This window comes from Oncorhynchus mykiss, chromosome 7 (assembly GCF_057628025.1).
Source record: "Oncorhynchus mykiss isolate SJ-2025 chromosome 7, ASM5762802v1, whole genome shotgun sequence".
Classification (NCBI taxonomy): Eukaryota; Metazoa; Chordata; class Actinopteri; order Salmoniformes; family Salmonidae; genus Oncorhynchus; species Oncorhynchus mykiss.
In genome coordinates, this window is record NC_143028.1 from 9497112 (window position 1) to 9517500 (window position 20389).

General features: G+C 40.9%; 1 protein-coding gene across 2 annotated transcripts; it reads left to right on the top strand.

Annotated features, from left to right (window-relative positions):
- The first annotated feature begins 1404 nt into the window (after positions 1-1404).
- LOC110527366 (POU domain, class 3, transcription factor 3-B) lies at positions 1405-4759 on the top strand. 2 transcript variants are annotated; one of them, XM_036982707.2, is made up of 3 exons: positions 1405-3419; positions 3733-3825; positions 3993-4759. In XM_036982707.2, the coding sequence occupies exons 1-3, from the start codon at positions 2196-2198 to the stop codon at positions 4080-4082; spliced, it is 1407 nt and encodes a 468-aa protein (XP_036838602.1). In that variant the 5' UTR covers positions 1405-2195; the 3' UTR covers positions 4083-4759. The 2 variants fall into 2 exon arrangements, with proteins under 2 accessions (XP_036838602.1, XP_036838603.1); XM_036982708.2 differs by having other exon boundaries at positions 1412-3419; positions 3733-4759.
- The last annotated feature ends 15630 nt before the right edge of the window (positions 4760-20389 follow it).

Genomic DNA, 20389 nt, shown 5'->3' on the forward strand with positions numbered 1-20389 from the left:
CGGGTCCAAATGAAATCTACTGGGAATGAAGGAACTCTGGCATCCACTATGTGCTAAACTACACCAGTCTATTATCTTTGCTCATATGCAATAAAATCTCTGCTCAGTCTTTGGCACGGTGGGTTTTATTAGGAAACAACATGAAATGGTAGGATCATTGTAATACTTTTTCCCACTTTCTAGCCCTATCTCGAAAATAAGGTCATGGTTCAGTATTATGGTTTATCCTAAACTTTAAGAATAGCCAATAATACTGGCAATAGCTGCTCTACAGTAGCCAACACTGTAAGCAAGCAGTAGCTCTGAAATCCGGTGCGTCCTTGCTAGTGCTCCACGTGAAAGTGACTGCGTCTCAGCCAGTGGATGCAATATATTATATATGGTATTTATTCATTAACACTGCTGGGCGAATCCATATGCTAAGGGGGTCCACTTTACACAGGCTCATTCATTTCTGTGTTATGGAGTGATCTAAAGAAAAAAGGTTAATTTTATAGGGCCCAAACGTAGACTAGCTGGTTGTAGTATTCAGATTTAAAAGGCAGACTTTTCCCCCTGCAAATCCCCCAAGGGCTGCTCAATTTACCCTTGTTTTGGTTGCTACTTTCTCTTTCCCTGTGGTTCAGTGAGGTTGCCTATGCGTTCTGTTTCCGCATGGAAGCATCCCCACAACCTTTGTCCATTAACTTCCGAGGAACCAAAGCCCAGCCATCAAGCAAGACGTGAGGACTATTGAATATGATGGTGTTTTAGGGATAAATGGCACAGAAATGGCCTCACACAACTAGTCATATTGTTCACAACATTCACAAGGGCACACAATAAATGGTCTGGTTATGTGAAGGTACTAAGTGCATTACTGTCCTACAGCACATTGACAATGACAGCTGTAGGCCTCCACCAACATCCAAAATGTACAAAAGGTTCCCATCTCCACCAAGCCTATTACAATAGTTTATTTTAGGTGATCGCTGTTATGCATATTAGGCTAAAATAAACATATTTTATGGAGATAAATCCAATATATCATTAGATCTATTTCCACCAATAACAGTTTTAAAACACTTTCTGTTTTTTTAACAAGGTTGAATCTATTCTGATTTATATGAAAGTTATAATATGTTTAGAACCCACATAAACAATAATTCATGTATAGCTCCATATTGCTCACGAATAAATTCATCAGATATTTTTTTGTTTATTTCATTCCTATATTTTGTATTAATTTGCTCATTTATTTATTTATTTGGATTGAATTAAAAACCAGCCAATTGCAACGGCCGGAAGGAGGTTTACGCGCCTCAAGCGAGGCTGGCAAGACCTGTCAATCATACCCCGGGTATCCAATCAACGGGAGTCTTGCACTCGACTTCCTCGTATTTGAAGGGGGCGAGACGTGGACGATGTGCGCACGCTTGGCACAGGGTAAACATTCGTGTGTCCTCGAGCTTTGAGGGAGGGACGTAGCGAACTGTCAGAAAGAGAAAGAGAGGGAGAGAGAGTGAGAGAGACCGAACAAGCGAATGGGAGAAGAGGCTTGCAACCATCGCCGTGCACTGTAATACTGAATTGTACTTCAGCGGGAGTTAGCGGTTTGGCAGGTTTATACACATCAAAACAGAACAAAGAGAAAGACTCTACAGTACTATAAAAGGAACAGCGAAAGAAAAGAATAAAGCAACAAGGGAGAAATCTCAGCGGCTAAATTTCAAAAGAACCAAGGAGCCAGTGCTTGTGTTTTTCTCCCCCGCAATAGGAACATAAAACTGGGACTTTGTATTTCGTGGAGAAATTGATAAATTTCTTCGACCACTAGAAGTTTGTTGGGGCAAATATCTTTTTTCTGTGTATTTTAATTTGAACTCTCAGACGTTCTAAATACGACACAACTTTATTGACGGACTGCACATGGTTTCAAACTGCTTTTGAGAACCTGGATTTTTATTCATCGCTATTTTATCCATTTCTATTTGAAATACATAAATGCGCTAAACACAACAAATACGGATTTTAATTCATTTTTGCTATCCTTTTTATTCTTCTGGCGTTTGCAGAACAAGTCAATGGTATTTGCCAAAATTCAACCCAGACTTTTAAAGTTTAAATAATTCATGAGATACAATTTGCCTGCTCGAAAAAAGTAACTGAAAAAGGGAGGGGGGTAATCAACAAACATATTCATAAGGGTTAACGGAATGGCCACCGCGGCTTCCAACCCCTATCTGTCCAGCAATAGTATCCTCTCGTCCGGCTCGATCGTGCATTCTGACTCTGGAGGCGGTGGTATGCAGCCGGGCAGTGCTGCGGTTACCTCGGTGTCTGGTGGGTACAGGGGAGACCCCACAGTAAAGATGGTACAGAGTGACTTCATGCAGGGAGCTATGGCAGCGAGCAACGGAGGACATATGTTGAGCCATGCTCATCAGTGGGTGACATCCCTGCCGCACGCCGCCGCTGCGGCAGCTGCAGCCGCTGTAGCAGCAGCCGAAGCCGGCTCGCATTGGTCGTCGAGTCCCGTCGGTATGACAGGCAGCCCTCAGCAGCAGGACGTGAAAAATAACTCGGGCAGAGATGATCTACACACGGGCACCGCGTTGCACCACAGGCCCCCACACTTAGGTCCTCATCAGACTCACGCAGGGGCTTGGGGGAGCACAACTGCGGCTCACCTCAACTCGATATCAGGGGGACAGCAGCAGCAGCAGTCGCTGATCTACTCCAACCCCGGGGGCTTCACGGTGAATGGAATGCTCAGTCAACCAGGGAGCCAGAGCCTGGTGCACCCGGGTCTGGTAAGGGGGGACACCCCAGAGCTGGACCACGGCAGCCACCATCACCACCATCACCACCAGCATCCGCATCACCAGCAGCAACACCACGGAGGGGTGAACAGCCACGACCAGCACTCCGACGAGGACACACCGACCTCGGACGACTTGGAGCAGTTCGCCAAGCAGTTCAAACAGCGCCGGATCAAACTAGGCTTTACGCAGGCGGACGTGGGCTTGGCCCTGGGAACCCTGTACGGGAACGTCTTCTCTCAGACTACCATTTGTCGGTTTGAAGCTCTCCAGCTCAGCTTCAAAAACATGTGCAAGCTGAAGCCATTGCTAAACAAATGGCTGGAGGAGGCGGATTCTACCACTGGCAGCCCGACCAGCATCGACAAGATAGCGGCACAAGGTAGGAAGCGAAAGAAGCGCACGTCCATCGAAGTAAGTGTGAAGGGAGCTTTGGAGAGCCACTTCCTGAAATGCCCCAAACCCTCGGCCCAAGAGATAACCTCACTAGCGGACAACTTGCAGCTGGAGAAAGAAGTGGTTAGAGTGTGGTTTTGCAATAGGAGACAGAAGGAAAAAAGGATGACGCCCCCAGGAGTGCCACAGACGCCGGAGGATGTGTACTCGCAGGTCGGCAATGTGAGTGCAGATACACCGCCCCCCTCCATGGACTGCAAACGAATGTTCAGTGAGACATAGAGCAGAACACAAGACTAAAAAATATTTTATATAAAATTAAAACTGATAAAACACAGACTATCGTCAAGATAGCCAAAACATTTTTGATACTGTGATTGTGATGGAATAGGAATAAGACTGCAAATGTGTTATATATTTTTCACCAGAACAAAACAAACCCCCCTTTTCCACCCAACCCCAAAACGCACCGATAACCTTCTTCCAAGCCCTGAAATGTCTTAACCTAAAAGGTTCCTTCTGCTCTTTCTTTCAGGGACATTTTTTAGTAGATTACTTAAAAGATGCAAGTTTAACTGGGCCGAGTGAACCGACCGACCAGAGGGTGACTACAAGTTCGTTCCATCAGGTAATTTTGGCGCATTAACAACACCAACTGGAAATTTCAAAGCAAGTAGTCCTATTAGAATTTAAAAAAGATTCCCCCTGTACCCTGTATCTGATTTGCGAAAAACAAAAGAGGCAGGCATTTGTATATTTTAAAATGGGACATTTTAAACCCCTACTTTAACAAAGGAACAAAAACTGCAACAGCATCAATACGAAGAAGAGTGGCATCCACGAAGCTTCCAACATATTTTTTGCGGGGAGGACTGCATGGTTTAAATTTTCACAAAGAGGAATTGGGATTCTGAGGCCCTCCACGCCTAATGATAAAATATAAACTCACCAGGACTGTCCCCGCCATCTGATCTAAAAGATCACCTCTTTTTTTCAAATGGATTTTTTTTCATGGGACTTGAACACCGTGAGTGAAGAAATAGAAATAGACATTTGAAAAGACTATCTTCAGCTGCACTTATTTGAAATTCTTCTCCTCTCCGTTGCCAAGTGTGACTGAATGGGTGCTGTGGATGTAACTATACATGCTGCCATTTCTAAGCAGTATTCTTTGGTAGGTTTTAATAAACAACAGACTCTGTAAAGCCGGCAATATAGATTCATTAGATCAGATGCTGATCTGACTTATTTACTTTATATTTTTCATCAAAATGACTTGTTTTAATATTCTATTCGGAATACATATCAATTATTCCAAACGGTAATTTATTTTCCCCCAGAACTTTGTGTATGATGTTTTGCTTTCCTGTTTTCATTGTTGACTTCATTTGTTTTGTTTAATTTTTGTATCTCGTTTCTAAAAGAAGCACAAATCAACATAAGCTGACATTGACAGTTGTTAGGTAATAAGGGTATATTTTGATGTGATAATTTGATTGTAATTTAATTTCAGTAGTGATCCTTACGAGCTGATTGAGACCAATAAATTTGTTAGAATGAAATTACGTCATTGTGTGTTTTGAGATTTATATTTGAATTTAATATTTAGCTACGTTTGTTTATGAAACAAGGCATGCATTCGTGATATTATTTAATGTGAGAAAGGTTAACGCAGAGAAATTGCCGATTGTTCTTGTTCTAACTACTTTTGTCACAGATTTGCATAACACAAGTTTACAAAAAATACTATAATTTAGGAAAAATAGTCCTATGTTATATCGAACGCTGAACCTCTGTGCATCTCCACTGTCAATGTTATTGGAGCCCCATAGGGAATTATATTTGACCATTTCACCGGGCTATATTTGATTTATTCACAATTCATATTTATCTTTAACTAATTCGCTTCTCCACCTTCATCATAGCAGCATCAGATAACTTTATTGATTATGTAGCATTTGCATCATCTAGCCCTATATTAGTCCGTAGACGACTAGTCACTCAAAGTGCGATCTATGCGTTTGTTTACATCCACCGCGTGACACTTCCTCAGTAGGCCCAATATGGGGGATCTTGCCGATCTTATTCCATAGCTCTGGTTAATGCTGTAGGCCTATCTCACCGGAGCTGTGCGTCATGTTTTACAGACAAACATAAAGGTAGATGTTGCTACTGATATTGTTTGTAAAATATTTAATCATTCGCCTTACGTCAGTATATGAGTAAGACGATTCGATTCAAAGCAGTATAGTCTATATATTTTAGTGTTATATTTTTCATGAGCCAGTGTATTCATACATTCAGAGTGAAAGTTATATCATGGGCCTGATTTATGTTTTGAGAAACAGTATTGTTATTTTGCAAATATGCACATAAGGTCAAGATTCTTCATCCCGACACACGCATGTGAACACACTGTATACTATCCACTGTTGTCATTACGTGATTAGGGTTTTGGCATGGGATATTCTACTTTTTAGTTGCAAAATTATGACTGTATCCTACACTGTTTAGGTTTTCCTTATAGGCCTATGGTGCATGGGATGGCGCAGGGTGCACGGACAACTAGTTTTTCAGTGACTTTAAAACCTAATGCTTCCGAATTTCCATTATTGAAAACATCCTTTTGAGATGATTTAAATTCAACATACATCTCATTAGTGTGATAACAACACAACAAGCATGATGCTGACCTATTGCAAAGCGAGTCTAAATATCTCATGTTAACCTCAAAGTATGGTAGTCTTGGCGTAGACAGATGTTTTATGGTTTAAAATAATACGTAAGAGAACATTGCGATTTCACATTGACACCAGGCTTTGGGGCAATGAGTTGGACATTGATTAGGCCTATCAAATTGAACATTGGAGTCAACGAATACAAATAGATACAATAATGGCGTTTAAACATGTTTGGATTAGCTTTTGTTGTGTAAAATTGACATTAGCGTTGAGAATGGAATACCTATAAGGTTTGCGCATGTTTGTTTTATGTTGTGTGACTTTGGTCCAGTTTAGGCCTATAGGCCTGTGGATAGGCTACATCTCTATTTGCGTAATAGTGCATGCCACGCCATAAACTATGCTACAGTGTAGCCTATATAAACTATTTAGATTTCTTAAGACTGAAATTAGGACGAAACCTATAGCTTGGAAATGCACTCGGCTCTCCAACTTTTTCGCAAGTTGACTATTCAGCTAAATGCACTATCCACGCTCGAAGATTTAAATTTCGCGGATGATTTCCCATACACTAGTTGCTTAGCAACTGAATTCAACGTTATAGAAGAAGTATGCATCACTTTCCTTTGTCCTCATTAATAAAAGTGCCAGTCAGACACGCGGGTAGATTTGGTCATTCGAATCCATGAAATCCCAGAGAAATGGGTGGCTATAGCCAACGTTCTGATTATAGACGCATGCAGTTTGGTTCGAACGGAATATTACAAAAAATGGATAGCTTCCACTTGCAATATGCAATTTCCATAAATGCCTATAAAGAAAAGTAGGATTATTTAAGACAAGCATACAAAAAGTAAGAATATGTTTCGTTTGGATATTTCAAATAGCCAAGATAATTGTGAGCACACGCGTCCATCCATATAGGCCTAAACAACTTTACGCCACCAACGCACCCAATATCATCGAATTGGTATGTGTAAAGAGGGATAACCCATTGACTAAATTTAGTTGTTAATAATTCCAATCCAATAAATGGGTGGGGCATGATATAACACAATATATAATAGGTCCAGGAAATCTATATAATTTTCCATATTCTCCATATTTGATCATCTAGGGTTTATTGCCCACATTCGAAATGTGATAATGTCACATGACGCGTGTGATATGTTTCCCACGTCTGCAAAATTATTTTGATCTGAATCGATGTTTCTGCGTTATGGATCTAGTACAGGGATTAATAGTAAATTAATTATAACCGTTATGCAAACTTGGTGCATTGTGCGTTTACCATTCATGCATGGGAAAAGTGCTTGTGCAGCATTATTTGTCTGTGCGAAGGGCTCAAAATGATCCACATTTATAGATGTAAAGACTTCCAAAATAACATAAGTGGTTTTGATTTGCTTTATGCACAAACTCTCTCTCGCCCAGCCAGCCTGTTCGCTCAGCATTTCATGGGTCTTCAAAACCTGGTGGCCAATACCCTGGCCTAGTCCTTTGTCTCCATAACGCATAAGGATATTTCTCGTTGTGGAATCTGTATGGCAGCGTAACTTTCTCTTTTAAATCGTGAACAATTGTTACCCGGGTTAAAGGGGGAGGCCCCCCGTCACCCCAAAGCCCTGCAGTTTGGACATTCTCTCAACACAATGGGGTTCAACATAAGACCGTTTTCATAGAGAATATTTGTTTCGCCACCAGATCAAGCCATTCAGTGGTAGCAGAAATGTTCCTCGACGTTTTTTATTTGGTTAGATGTCTGCAAGTCCATCTATGCGCCCAGTTTAGGCCTACAGTATGTGGCAGATTAACGTTGAGTGTTTTTGGATTCATTATTCAAATATCAACACTTTCTCTGCACTTCAGAATAAATCCGTTCAGTCACGGCGCAACAATGGGCCTAGCACAACGAATGGCAACGTTATGGACTGCTGATAGGTAGATTTGGGTGACACATATCAACAACAACGACGAAAAACAACAGCCCAACACAACAAATTGTGAAATAGCCTGATTCTTCAGATTGTGCTCTTAGACTCGATTACACGTATAGGCCAAATATGTTATGATCTAGGCCTGTGTGCACCCCTTTACAGGATCTCAGCATTGTTATTACGTCATAGCAGACTGAGGAATACATTTCCTCGATACTAAAGTGTTTCATATGGTTTAGTTTAGGTTTATTTCTCACAAACATCGGTTCTATTATGCATGCACGTATAGTGTTTAGAATTCCTTGGAAGTCTAATATCCCAGTACAAATTTGACCCACACAATCGTTTCCCTCATATTCTACTTCTCCCACGTGCCATCACATGAATATGCATTAAACCGGCGTTGTTTTCCATGGGGAGGCTTCCTCGATGGCCTATAGTTCATATCCTGTTGCGAAAATTGTAGTCTTCTGTCGGTGATATAGATCCCCCCCCCCCCCCGCCCAACACACAAAAAAAAAATCTAATCCCCCTCGTGTTCTGCTCTTGACTCATGTGATGATAAAATCGAATGTATATATTTATTTGATATATTCCTAATGTCTTACGAGTCGTGACGTCTCCTTCCAAACTGAATTTATTATTGGGCCTTTTGTTCTATATTGCTAATATATATTTTTAAATCCCTTAGCCCAGCTCTTTTTCAGTAGGCCAAGTCTAATGGGCGTTGTAATAGGGTACTTCCCATGGTTATGTTATATTATGTCAATACTTCCACATGAAGCTCCATTTCATCAGAGATGGCCCTTGACGACAGAAACTTCCTGTTTCCCTTTCTGCGGGCACAGACTCCAGTGTCTCCCTCTAAAACGGGTTGGTTTGATATTCCTTATATGCATTTCATTGCCTGCAGGTAACCATCCTATTCTCCAGAAAGTGAAAGATAAATCCTTTAATCAACTTAAAATGATGTAACCAAGGATATTATTACAAAAACGTTCAAAATTCTGATGATTGATTTTATTATTTAATTTGTTTTGAAGAGTAAATTGAGCACAAAGGCATTGCGTCGTATATATCTACAATATTATATTATACATGTATTATAAAATAGACTAATCAGTAGCATATTTGTATTATCATTTTGTATTAGTTTCAAGTTAATGTCACGTGCACAAGTACAGTGAAATGCCTTTCTTGCAAACTCTAAAACCAACGATGCAGTAATCAATATCAATGTAGTACTAAACATAACACAAGGTAGAACAAAAACACACGAGAAATAAAAAATAAGAAATAAGAAGAACATGAGAAGTAAGAAACCTATATACAGGGTCCGTTAATGTGTGACTGATTCAAAGCCACGAATATGTATATATAGTTAATATAGTGCGTGCTCTCTATAAACGTTGCAACCTCTTATGGCCTCATCCCTGCCTATAACATGTAGGTTATTGGACTTCACTTACAAGTATTTAGAACCAAATTAAAATGGAAAAGGTGAACATGTAATAGCACGATAATAACCACATATACAGAATATAGGTCTACTATATATCATTTATCGCTCGGCATTCTGACAGCGAGGGTCCGGAGATTGGACCGTACAAAGCACAGATTGAATTCCACGGATTGGCATGATGTGCTGCACGCGGGGTGCCTATTCCTAATTCCGACTGCCTCGTGCCTACCCGACCTGACATTCTCACGCGCAAGAATGGAGGAGGACGCTTTAAAATATGTATGGCGGTGACGCGACTCTTGGGGTTTCCTTTCTATAAATCGTGAAGGTCAGGGTTTCGTGGTCACAACGGATGGGTAGAATAGAGTCTGTTTAACTAAGTACTCGAAACTAACATGCTTCAGTATCTGATCCGCCTGTCAACAATACAAAAAAGTAACTTCAAATGTAATGTTTTATTTTTAAATTTGTCATGCCATTAAAATGTAGGCCTACTAAACACCGGCCCCATGGCTATACACATGCAGCTAAACGTGTGAGAGCCACAACAATTAACGAATAATCAACACATAAAGACAATGAAATAGACGTTGATCTATAAACGTATTGTCCGCGTTCTTCCGTTTCAAGGCGCTGTAATGATTCACGTTTACAGAAATAGGTTGACATATCCAACAACCTGAAAATACAGTGTCTAGATGTAACTGGCCGAACAGTTGACAAGTCTTTTCAGTTGCAGGTCAGGCACCGTAAAGAAGACAAAGTGCACATCACCCAGTCACACTCATCCCTTCATACTCCATCCTTTCATACACCTATAAGACAACTTGACCATTGTGAAATAATCGAGGAGGACTCGGCTTTGGTCTGCCCTACAAAGGTCTCTCACCCAAGTTGAACCGCGGGGTTTATGGTAACCCACTTTCAGCCCACGAAGAGCCGTACGTGAGATCCTGCCACATTACAAACATACCCGCAGTCACGCACGCATGGCTTCATTCACCAACCTCCCACAGCATCTATACATCTGATGTATGGGCATTCAGGACGTCATCTGCACAGAGGTAAGATTTGATATATTCGAGTGTACAGAATTTTGGGGTTTTTGAATGGACACTCGCCGCACTCTCTTCCTCATCAGGTCTGTTACATGCATCTGATTTTGACATATTGAGATTTATCAGTAAACTTTGGATACATCTATCGGGTGGGTTTAAATACAAAACTTTATCAAGCTTTGGCAGGAATATTAATGGCATGTCATTTTAAATGTGATAAAAGATGTCTTCAATTTGTTTTGTTTAAGTCGAGAAAAAACTTAGCCTAAATCCGTTTTGCCTTCGGCCTACCATTATAATGATTAATAGTAAATTCATATTTCTAATGCGTTCAACAGCAGCTGTTTTATTATTATTACTAAGCTGGTACTTTACTTGATACAAGGAAATACGTAATGCTTCAAATATTCACATGCGAATCTAACTTCAGATCATGTGCAAGCCTCAAGTTTTCCCAAAAGCTGATAACAACGTGCATCACTTTTCCTCGATGCACTTCATATACAGCCATGACACTGCAACAAAGCCACGTATTTGCTATGGATTGTTTTGTTTCATGTCAAATTTCTTGTAGTAGAAAATATCGCTATGTTATGAAAATAACTTAAAATATGTATTATTTTATTATTCATCTCTTTGATGTATGAAATGGATTTTGGGGTAAATGTGGCTCTCCAAGCTTCTATGACATTACAGCGCCATCTGCTGGAATTAATAGCTGGGTCTAATATTCTGTAAAATGAAGATGCTTTTGATTTTGTTTCCTACAATTTAAAAAAAAACAGTATTGCATACAAATAATAATGATGATATTGGAAAGACCACGATAAAAACAAGAATTTCAAGTGGGAGCATTATTTACAAATTAGGCTACTCTGAATGTCTTTGTGCGCATTATATTCAAATATGTAAACTGTTTTAATCAATGAAAGTCAACTGTTTTTGTCATTGTTTAAACATAAATTATATTTATCATATAGGCTAGGTTTATAATAACACATTTTTTAAAAATCATATGCGAAGGATTCGTATGTAGCGAATCCTGATTTTAAATGTAACACAATATTAGCTGAGAGTTATAGTAGCCTACGTATAGACAGACCTCTTGCCCTGAACGCTTCGGGAAAACAGCGCTGCTGCTATGCACGAGACGTTAATAACAACATCATTTTAAACATGTACTTTCTCTGACTTTTAATTTGTTTGAAAATTGCAACAGGTATACGCAAATTGAGCCTACCTGTTTGTCATGATGCGTGAGTTGATCTTGTCTCAAAGTTTTCCCTTAAATGTAATTGTTAGGCTAGTTTTTTATGTAAGTTTGATTTCGTTCAAGACTGGAGATTTCGTTCAATTTTGGATGTCTTTCCCATGCAAAGTATTATTGTATTTAAAGTAGGCCTATTAATTTAATCCAATTTGACTTTGTATATTATTATCTTCCACAAAATACAAAATAGATTTTTGGGGATTCTTTTAGGACTATTTTCAATACAGAGGACTTGAAATCACATACACGTTTGACCAACCTGATGTTATTGTTAAATTGCCTACGCTAGAGTGGGGTGACCCTCTCATTCACTTCTTTCTGCACAACACAGTTAAATCACCTATGTCTGGAGGGGCCTTAGTGTGTCTCATACCCACTCCCATAGACAGAGTTTTCCCATTACAGTTTCAACCCGCGTCGTAAGATACAGTAAAACGGCAGTAGACCAAACTACTGTATAGCTCCCGCTCTCCTTTCTTCCTCTGTGTTCTCTGTGTTTTCTCATCAAAGTCAGCTGTTGGCCAGTCAATCGCCTACTCTCCTCTCTGCCCACTTCTCTCCTCTCCTTACCAAACCTCTCCAGAGAGTTGGACATCTCCACTAAGGAAGGAGGGGGACAGTTGAGGGGGGACACAGTCCTAAAAGACCTGAGTCATCTGGATGACATCATAGCTGTGATGATGTCATCTCATTTTCAGGAAACTGATTTAATGGGGGTGAGAGGATGTCTGATGGCATTGTTTATCAAGATGTTGTTTTCTTTCCAACAGGCCCAGCATGTGAGTAAGGTATAGGGTACGCATAAGGTCAGTGGTGGCTTCACTGTGTGTAAACTAACTATGTCCACCAAGGGAAAGAACCCAGACAGTTTCAATAATGACAACCAGATTATCTCTTGACATTGTGTGTTTAGTATTTTCAAACCACAATATGATAACTCATTAAGTCTACAGTGCACACTTTGGTCCACAAGCCAATTAAACCACTGCATATTTCAACATATAACTCATGAATTATGCCTCTGAATTAATAGATTTTTGATCAAATCTAGTATCTATGTCTAGATGTTCTTAATGTCTGTTCTGTCCTTCAGACCTGGGATCAAATACATGTGTATTTGAGTATCTGGTATTTAAAATACTTTTTCTGTGTATTTGAGTATTTTCAACTACACAGCCCAAAACAAGTACTTTTATTTGAGTATTTGAGTGGTTATATAAAAAAAAGGAAAAATAAAAAAGTCTGCTAAATTGTATTTGACAGGACTTTCAAATACCTGTTAAACGCATGGTCGGGCAGGCTATTTGAGTCAGTGTATTTGAGCATTTCAAATGCTTTCGAAGTGTATTTCAAAATACATTAAAATATTAAACTACTTGTCTTTTAAAATAAAAAACATGTGAGAACTTACTTCGAATGTATGTGAAAGTAATTGCGATATTTGAAATAATATTTGAACCAAGGTCTGCGTAGGTAGCGTATTCAACCAGGCTCACCACCACATGTGGTTTGGTTCTCAGATATCAATACGCAGCAGAGAGAGGCTGTTCAGGCGATCTACGGCCTCAGACCTTGTGTCCGATGGCTGCTCCACACAAAACAGAGCATTCCAAACAACTGACGCCCACAACCACAGCAGGCCAGTGCCAATGAAAAACGCTTCAAATCGCCCTTCGGGAATATTGTTCATACTTCACAATGAGAACTAGTCCAGATGCCTGCCTAGGGCCAAACAAATATTATATTTAAAAAATGCATTCTTTAAAAAGTGTTTACAAAAACAAAAGAAAAACATTTCTCAACTGCAATTTCACATAGACAAGAGAATAAAAAGTTTCCATCATACATAAACAGACATCTGATCTCACTGTGTGGTTATTGGTTAATAATCTAAATGTTACAGGATAACTCCTCAGACCGAACCAAATCAATTCACAACAAATAAAACCCCTAATACTCAAATCTCAATTTAAGGATCCCTGAACTGGGCACAACAAAGTTTCAAATTAATCATTGAAATCTATTAGCCTACCACTATTGCCTGACTGTCTGGCCCCGAAATGCTAAACAGTTCCCTCCCTCTCTCATGTTTGACTGGAATCAATGTATCCAGAGAGGGTCTGGTTGGGTCTGGCCAGTGACGGGGACATGGAGGAGGCTGGGCTGATGGATCGATGGCTGGGACCATGAAGGGCCCGTCCTCAGGGGGTCCGGTCGCGGTGACATCTCCTGCCACACGCCGCCTGCCGCGGCCTCACGGCGGCCCGCCAGCAGAGGTCAGCTATCCCAGCAGGCAGTTCACTTGGGCAGCAGTTACCAAGGTGACAGCATGTCAGAGACGGCCCCTGAGTCCTGCGGGGTGAGCCGGGAGCCGATGCATCACTGCCTGTGATGGATTTGTCAATAATACTTAGACTGCAAGGAGCGAGGACTCGCGTGAGACACACACACACACACACACACACACACAGACCCCGATGGAGAACTGTCCGTCCTCAACACACACACGCACACGCACACACACACACACACACACACACACACACACACACACACACACACACACACACACACACGCACAAACACGCAAACACATACAAACATACAAACATACTATATGCATAGACTCAAACACACATATTCGATCACACACACACCCTTCACAAGAACACAGCCTCACACATGCACTAGTGACATGCTGATTGTTTGAGGAGACATGTGCGTTTGCATACATGCATGGATTAAACCCTGGGAGCAGGAGGCTAGAGCAAGCTGGCAGATAGAATTACTGTATACTCTGAGACCCAAAGGAAACAGAGAGAGGGAGAAAATGTGAAATGTGAAAGGTAGAGAGAGAGAGAGAAAGAGAGAGGAATGTGAAAGGTAGAGAGAGAGAGAGAGAGAGAAAAAAAAAATGAGAAAGGTAGAGAGAGAGAGAGAAATATGAAAGGTAGAGAGAGAGAGAGAGAGAGAGAGAGAGAAATGTGAAAGGTAGAGAGAGAGAGAGAGAGAGAGAGAGAAACATGTGAAAGATAGAGAGAGAGAGAAATGTAAAAGGTAGAGAGAGAGAGAAATGTTAAAGGTAGAGAGAGAGAGAGAGAAAAAAAATGGGAAAGGGAGAGAGAGAATGTGAAAGGGAGAGAGAAAATGTAAGGGAGAGAGAGAGAGGGAATTTGAAAGGGAGAGAGAGAGATGAGGAGAGAGGGAATGTGACTCTGTATCTCATTAACCAGAGTTAGATTGAAAGCAGAGAGAATCTGGTGGGTTTTGCCTCAGAGGGGTTGCTGTGTAACCATTTATAGGTTGGGGATTGAATAGATTACTAATGGTTGGACACCGGTATTTTCAAGTTAGGTATTAAGGCCTCAGGCCCAAAGATAGTTTGTGGTTAATTCATGCATTCTCACCTCTCTTTGGTTCTTTAGTTCTGTTCTACGAACTACACATAGAATATTTGCATAAGAATGTGAGTTTCTAGTTGCGTAGGTATAGGGAGCTTTGAGGGATACACACATGTAGTTTCAACTCCACACCAGAGAGGATATGGAGTTTGAAATCGTGTTGCCGTGCTAGCTTACGTCTATAATGTTTATACGCTGGTTTCAGGTAATGACTATGCCTGGATTTATACAGTACGTATTCAATGACCAAGCCTCTGAAAGACATGAGGTAGGAGCACAACTCACTCTTCATGATGGATTGACATTTTTACCATCCTTTTCAGTCATCGGTAAATAGCAACCACACTGGTCCTTCAGCCACTGTACAGTGGGAGGGAGGGAAGAAGGGAAAGGGAGAAGGAGAGAGAGAGGGAGGGAGAGGTTAGAGTGTGAATAGGACCAGTGTTAGTCCTGTGTCTCTGCCAGCTGGGCAGCACCAGAGGATGGCAGTCTGCAGCGTAGACTGTGTCATCTGTATAGAGAGGCATGAATGGGGAAGTCACATGACTAGTAGTGTGCAGTACACCTGGAGAAGCCGGGGGAGGATTGGTCAATAAAGGACCAAGTAAGTATGAAAGATCATAAGATGACCAGGTATTGTCTTTGACTCCCGAGTGGCGCAGCGGTGCTAGAGGCGTCACTACAGACCCTGGTTTGATTCCAGGCTGTATCACAACCGGCCGTGATTGGGAGGCCAATATGGCGTCGCACAATTGGCCCAGTGTGGTTAGGGTTTGGCCGGGGTAGGCCGTCATGAGAAAAAATACAATTGTAAATAAGAATTTGTTCTTAACAGACTTGCCTAGTTAAATAAATACAAATACATTTAGACTAGTGACACATCACAAATTAACTACTTGTAACTTTTTTGGCAAAATAAAAATGGTTAAGAAAATATTACAATGAATGTACATAATGTTACAGATTTACCTCTGGTCTACTCTTCTCTGTTAGGAGCACATCTCTATCACATAGATACATAATGTTACAGATTTACCTCTGGTGTACTCTTCTCTGTTAGGAGCACATCCCTATCACATAGATACTAACTAACTAACAGAATATGCCCGTTTTTAAGTATGTGCTCTATATGAATCAGCACGCACCGTTGTTTAAAGAGCTTTGCTACTCGCTGAAATCAAAGTAATTAATTGGTGTTATACACCAAGGACATAATGATCTTTTTCAGTAACTGGCACATATTTAATTACCAGTAATTGTTCCTGAGCCTTGTTGAAAAGTGTTGTACACCAGACAGTGGTACTGTATTATACATTAATGCTGGTGCTGATACACACTCATTACCACGTTGGTGTCAAAGAGTAGGCATGAAAACAACAGTGAAAGATTATTGCCCCCACCCCCTTCAATGATGTGATAATGAGCTGACATGTAGGGGAGACCGGGGCACAAAGTAACAGTTTTGGTCTTTTGCTTATTTATGAAACATTATTTGAGTTAGATTCATAATATTTTTATACAAACATCACATATCTCAGCTACCATTGCTCACGGTAACTACATTTCTAGGACATACCAGTCGTTTACAAGTGGCAGCAGTCATAATGTAGGCGGGGTTCATTGTAACAGGCTGCAGGGTTAAATGGAACACTGTCTTCAATTGTAAAAAATTAGGGGTAATTGACGAATTTTATGATTTGAAACTGATATTTGAAACTGATATATGAAAATACCCAAAACTGACCAAAAATATTTTAATTTAATCTTTTAGGTAAAAAATGTATACATTTTATATAAGATACGTTTAGCATTCAAACGTATAAATATGGTTATGTTTTAAGGTATTATCTTAGTTGTACTGGGAAACTTGATGTAATGAAGTGAAATGTTATATCATTATGTGAATGTGTCTAAATACTATATAAAATCTAATTTTAGGTAAGGGGTTTAATAGTGACAAATGTTACAATTTGTGTCTAATCTTGTGAGAAAATACAATAATAATTGTAATCAACTACACCAATGGAAATACTTATTTTTACGGATAAAAATCCTATATGATTAGAAACATAGGGGATGTTCCACATGTCAATAATCAAAAAATACAAAATGACTTGTTGCCAATACAACAAAATATAATAATGTCATAGGAGTGTAGATACACTAACCAATCATTTTCACGTTGATTAACAGCTTTCTAACTGGTTTCTAATTGGAGTTATTTTGTTGTTACTCTGTGCCCCGGTCCACCCTTCATGCATGTAGTACATACACATACAGATCTACTCCTGGTCCACATGCCTTCGTTTCCAGTCCTTAGGCTCAATACCCATCCTCCACCATAGGTGTTAATGCCAGCCAGATTGGAAAATAGTCATTTAAGACCCTTGTCTACCACAAAGGGCACCAATACTGATTAACAGGACTTTCAGTGAAGTGTGGTCCCATTTAAAAGTGTCAGGAGCTAAACGTACCTGCTGGGCTGATAGGGGGGGGGGGTTCCTTGAACATGAGAACAGGGTTTAATAAGTAAACAGAGACACGGAGGAAAGGAGAACAGGGCTTCTGATCAGGGCTTATTTGCCCAGCCCCCCCCCCCCCCCCCCCTGTGTGCCGCAGTAGCTGATTAGCCCTGCCGATTGTACCTTGTAATTGCTCTGCCTTGACCCCCTCTAGGCAAATATTACATTTTAGTGGTTTAACCTTTGCAGGCTACAGTGTGGTGAAATTGCCAGAGCAGATGTCTATGGAGCCCAGCAGTAGTTCCCAGGTCCCTCTGATCAACAGAGAAAATGTCTCCCAGATTGGACCCTTGACTATAGTCTCAATTTGCCGCCGCAGCCTTTCAGTCAGACTGCTGATTTCTTTACAGTGATTTTCCCCAAAATGATTTCACTGCTCCTGTCTCTAGGACTACCTACCCTGGCTGTGATTTGAGGTTGTAAGCGTGGCGTGTCATTTTGGATCTGTGCAATCACTGTAATTATAGAGAGAGAGAGAGGGAGGGGGGATCGATCAACGGAAAGATTGTCAACTCATCAATCAAACTAGTCGAGCCATCAATCTATCTATTGAATTCAAATATCAATCCTAAGACTCTATTCGACATAGGCCTACAATATTGTTAACTCTAATAGTTCAAATTATTCCTTTTCATTGTGTTAATTGCAACCATTTCCCCTAATTTAAAAAAGGAAAGCTTGTAATGGCTCAACCAAGGACATTTTCAAAGGTTTCTCTCTCTAACTGAGAGCTCTAGTCTACATGAAAGACTTGATGATGTACAATTTCAGTTATTGACAATACAACAACCAAATCCGTTATGTGGTGAAACAGTGGTAACCAACTGGTCTCATCGTAAATCCGTTATGTGGTGAAACAGTGGTAACCAACTGGTCTCATCGTAAATCCTTTATGTGGTGAAACAGTGGTAACCAACTGGTCTCATCGTAAATCCTTTATGTGGTGAAACAGTGGTAACCAACTGGTCTCATCGTAAATCCGTTATGTGGTGAAACAGTGGTAACCAACTGGTCTCATCGTAAATCCTTTATGTGGTGAAACAGTGGTAACCAACTGGTCTCATCGTAAATCCGTTATGTGGTGAAACAGTGGTAACCAACTGGTCTCATCGTAAATCCTTTATGTGGTGAAACAGTGGTAACCAACTGGTCCCATCGTAAATCCTTTATGTGGTGAAACAGTGGTAACCAACTGGTCCCATCGTAAATCCTTTATGTGGTGAAACAGTGGTAACCAACTGGTCTCATCGTAAATCCGTTATGTGGTGAAACAGTGGTAACCAACTGGTCTCATCGTAAATCCGTTATGTGGTGAAACAGTGGTAACCAACTGGTCTCATCGTAAATCCGTTATGTGGTGAAACAGTGGTAACCAACTGGTCTCATCGTAAATCCGTTATGTGGTGAAACAGTGGTAACCAACTGGTCTCATCGTGTTGAAGGATCCATAAAGACTGTAGAAAACAACTCATTCCCACTGACTGTCATGGCTGTGATATTCCATGCATCCACAGATTACTTGAGGAGAATGTAGAGTCAAACTCCTGTCACGCAGTCGGATAAAAGCATTATTTTCAGACAAATCTTTTTTTTGTAATAAACTATGATTGATTTGCGACTACATGCTAGATTTCTCTCCAAACCTCCGTCCAACCGCAGGCAAAATGAAAACAATATGAATGTAGTGGCAAAAAGCTCACACTACCACATTGCACACAGACTGGAATTTCCCTGACTTTCAACTTCCATGTTCAAATATCTGAATATTTATTTGCCCAGATAGGTCTTCATTGCAACTAGCAATGAACTAGTCGTATTCAGCACGGGCATAAAGTAGGCATGCTTTTGATTTGATTGTGAAATCCTTCAGGTGTTACAATAAGTAAGATAAGCTCACTGTGAAACAAGTTGTTCCAACTTGACAAAGAAGTTACCCAACTTCTTTATTAGTGGTTTTTGTGTGTACGTACATGTATGTGTATGAGTCCTGTCTCTCTAAGTGTCTCTGGTGTAGGGTGTGGGGAGACCCCTACTCATCCTATTTGGCTGAGACCATTATGGGAAATGTTGGTGGGACGGAGGCGGGCGGAATTTTTACTTAGGGCATTCTCAGCTATTTCCAGGGGCTCAGGTTTCCCCTGTCCCGTCTGGGTCCCCCCTCCCGCGCACCTCTTCTTCCCAAACTGCCGCCAGCTGGCTCCCAGGGCCCCCAGCGCCACTCTCCACACAACGCTGTAATGACTTCCTTCCTGCTGCTCCCTCTCTCTGGTGCAGGGACTCCCTGCCTCTGCCTCCACCTCGACACTCACCTGAAATGAAAAAACTGTGGTGGAAGAGGGAGCAGGAAAAAGAGACTACTACTTTATTTCAACCTGGGAAAGGACTGAAGTAACCCCATCAGTTTGATTCAGGGGGGAAACCTAATACAGAGAGAGAGAGGAGAGAGAGAGAGAGAGAGAGAGGAGAGAAAGTGAGAAAGAGAGAGAGAGAGAGAGGAGAGAAAGCGAGAGAGAAATTGAGACAGAGCGTGAGAGAGAGGAGAGACAAAGACAGAGAAAGAGAAACAGAGAGAGAGAGAGAGAGAGAGACAAAGAGAGAGAGAGACAGAGCGTGAGAGACAGAGCATGAGAGAGGAGAGAAAGGGAGAGAGAGGAGAGAAAGCGAGAGAGAAAGAGAGAAAGCGAGAGAAAAAGAGAAAGCGAGAGAGAAAGAGAGACAGAGAGACAGAGACAGAGAGACAGAGAGACAGAGAGAGAGAGAGAGAGAGAGGAGAGAAAGTGAGAAAGAGAGAGAGAGAGAGGAGAGAAAGCGAGAGAGAAATTGAGACAGAGCGTGAGAGAGAGGAGAGACAAAGAGAGAGA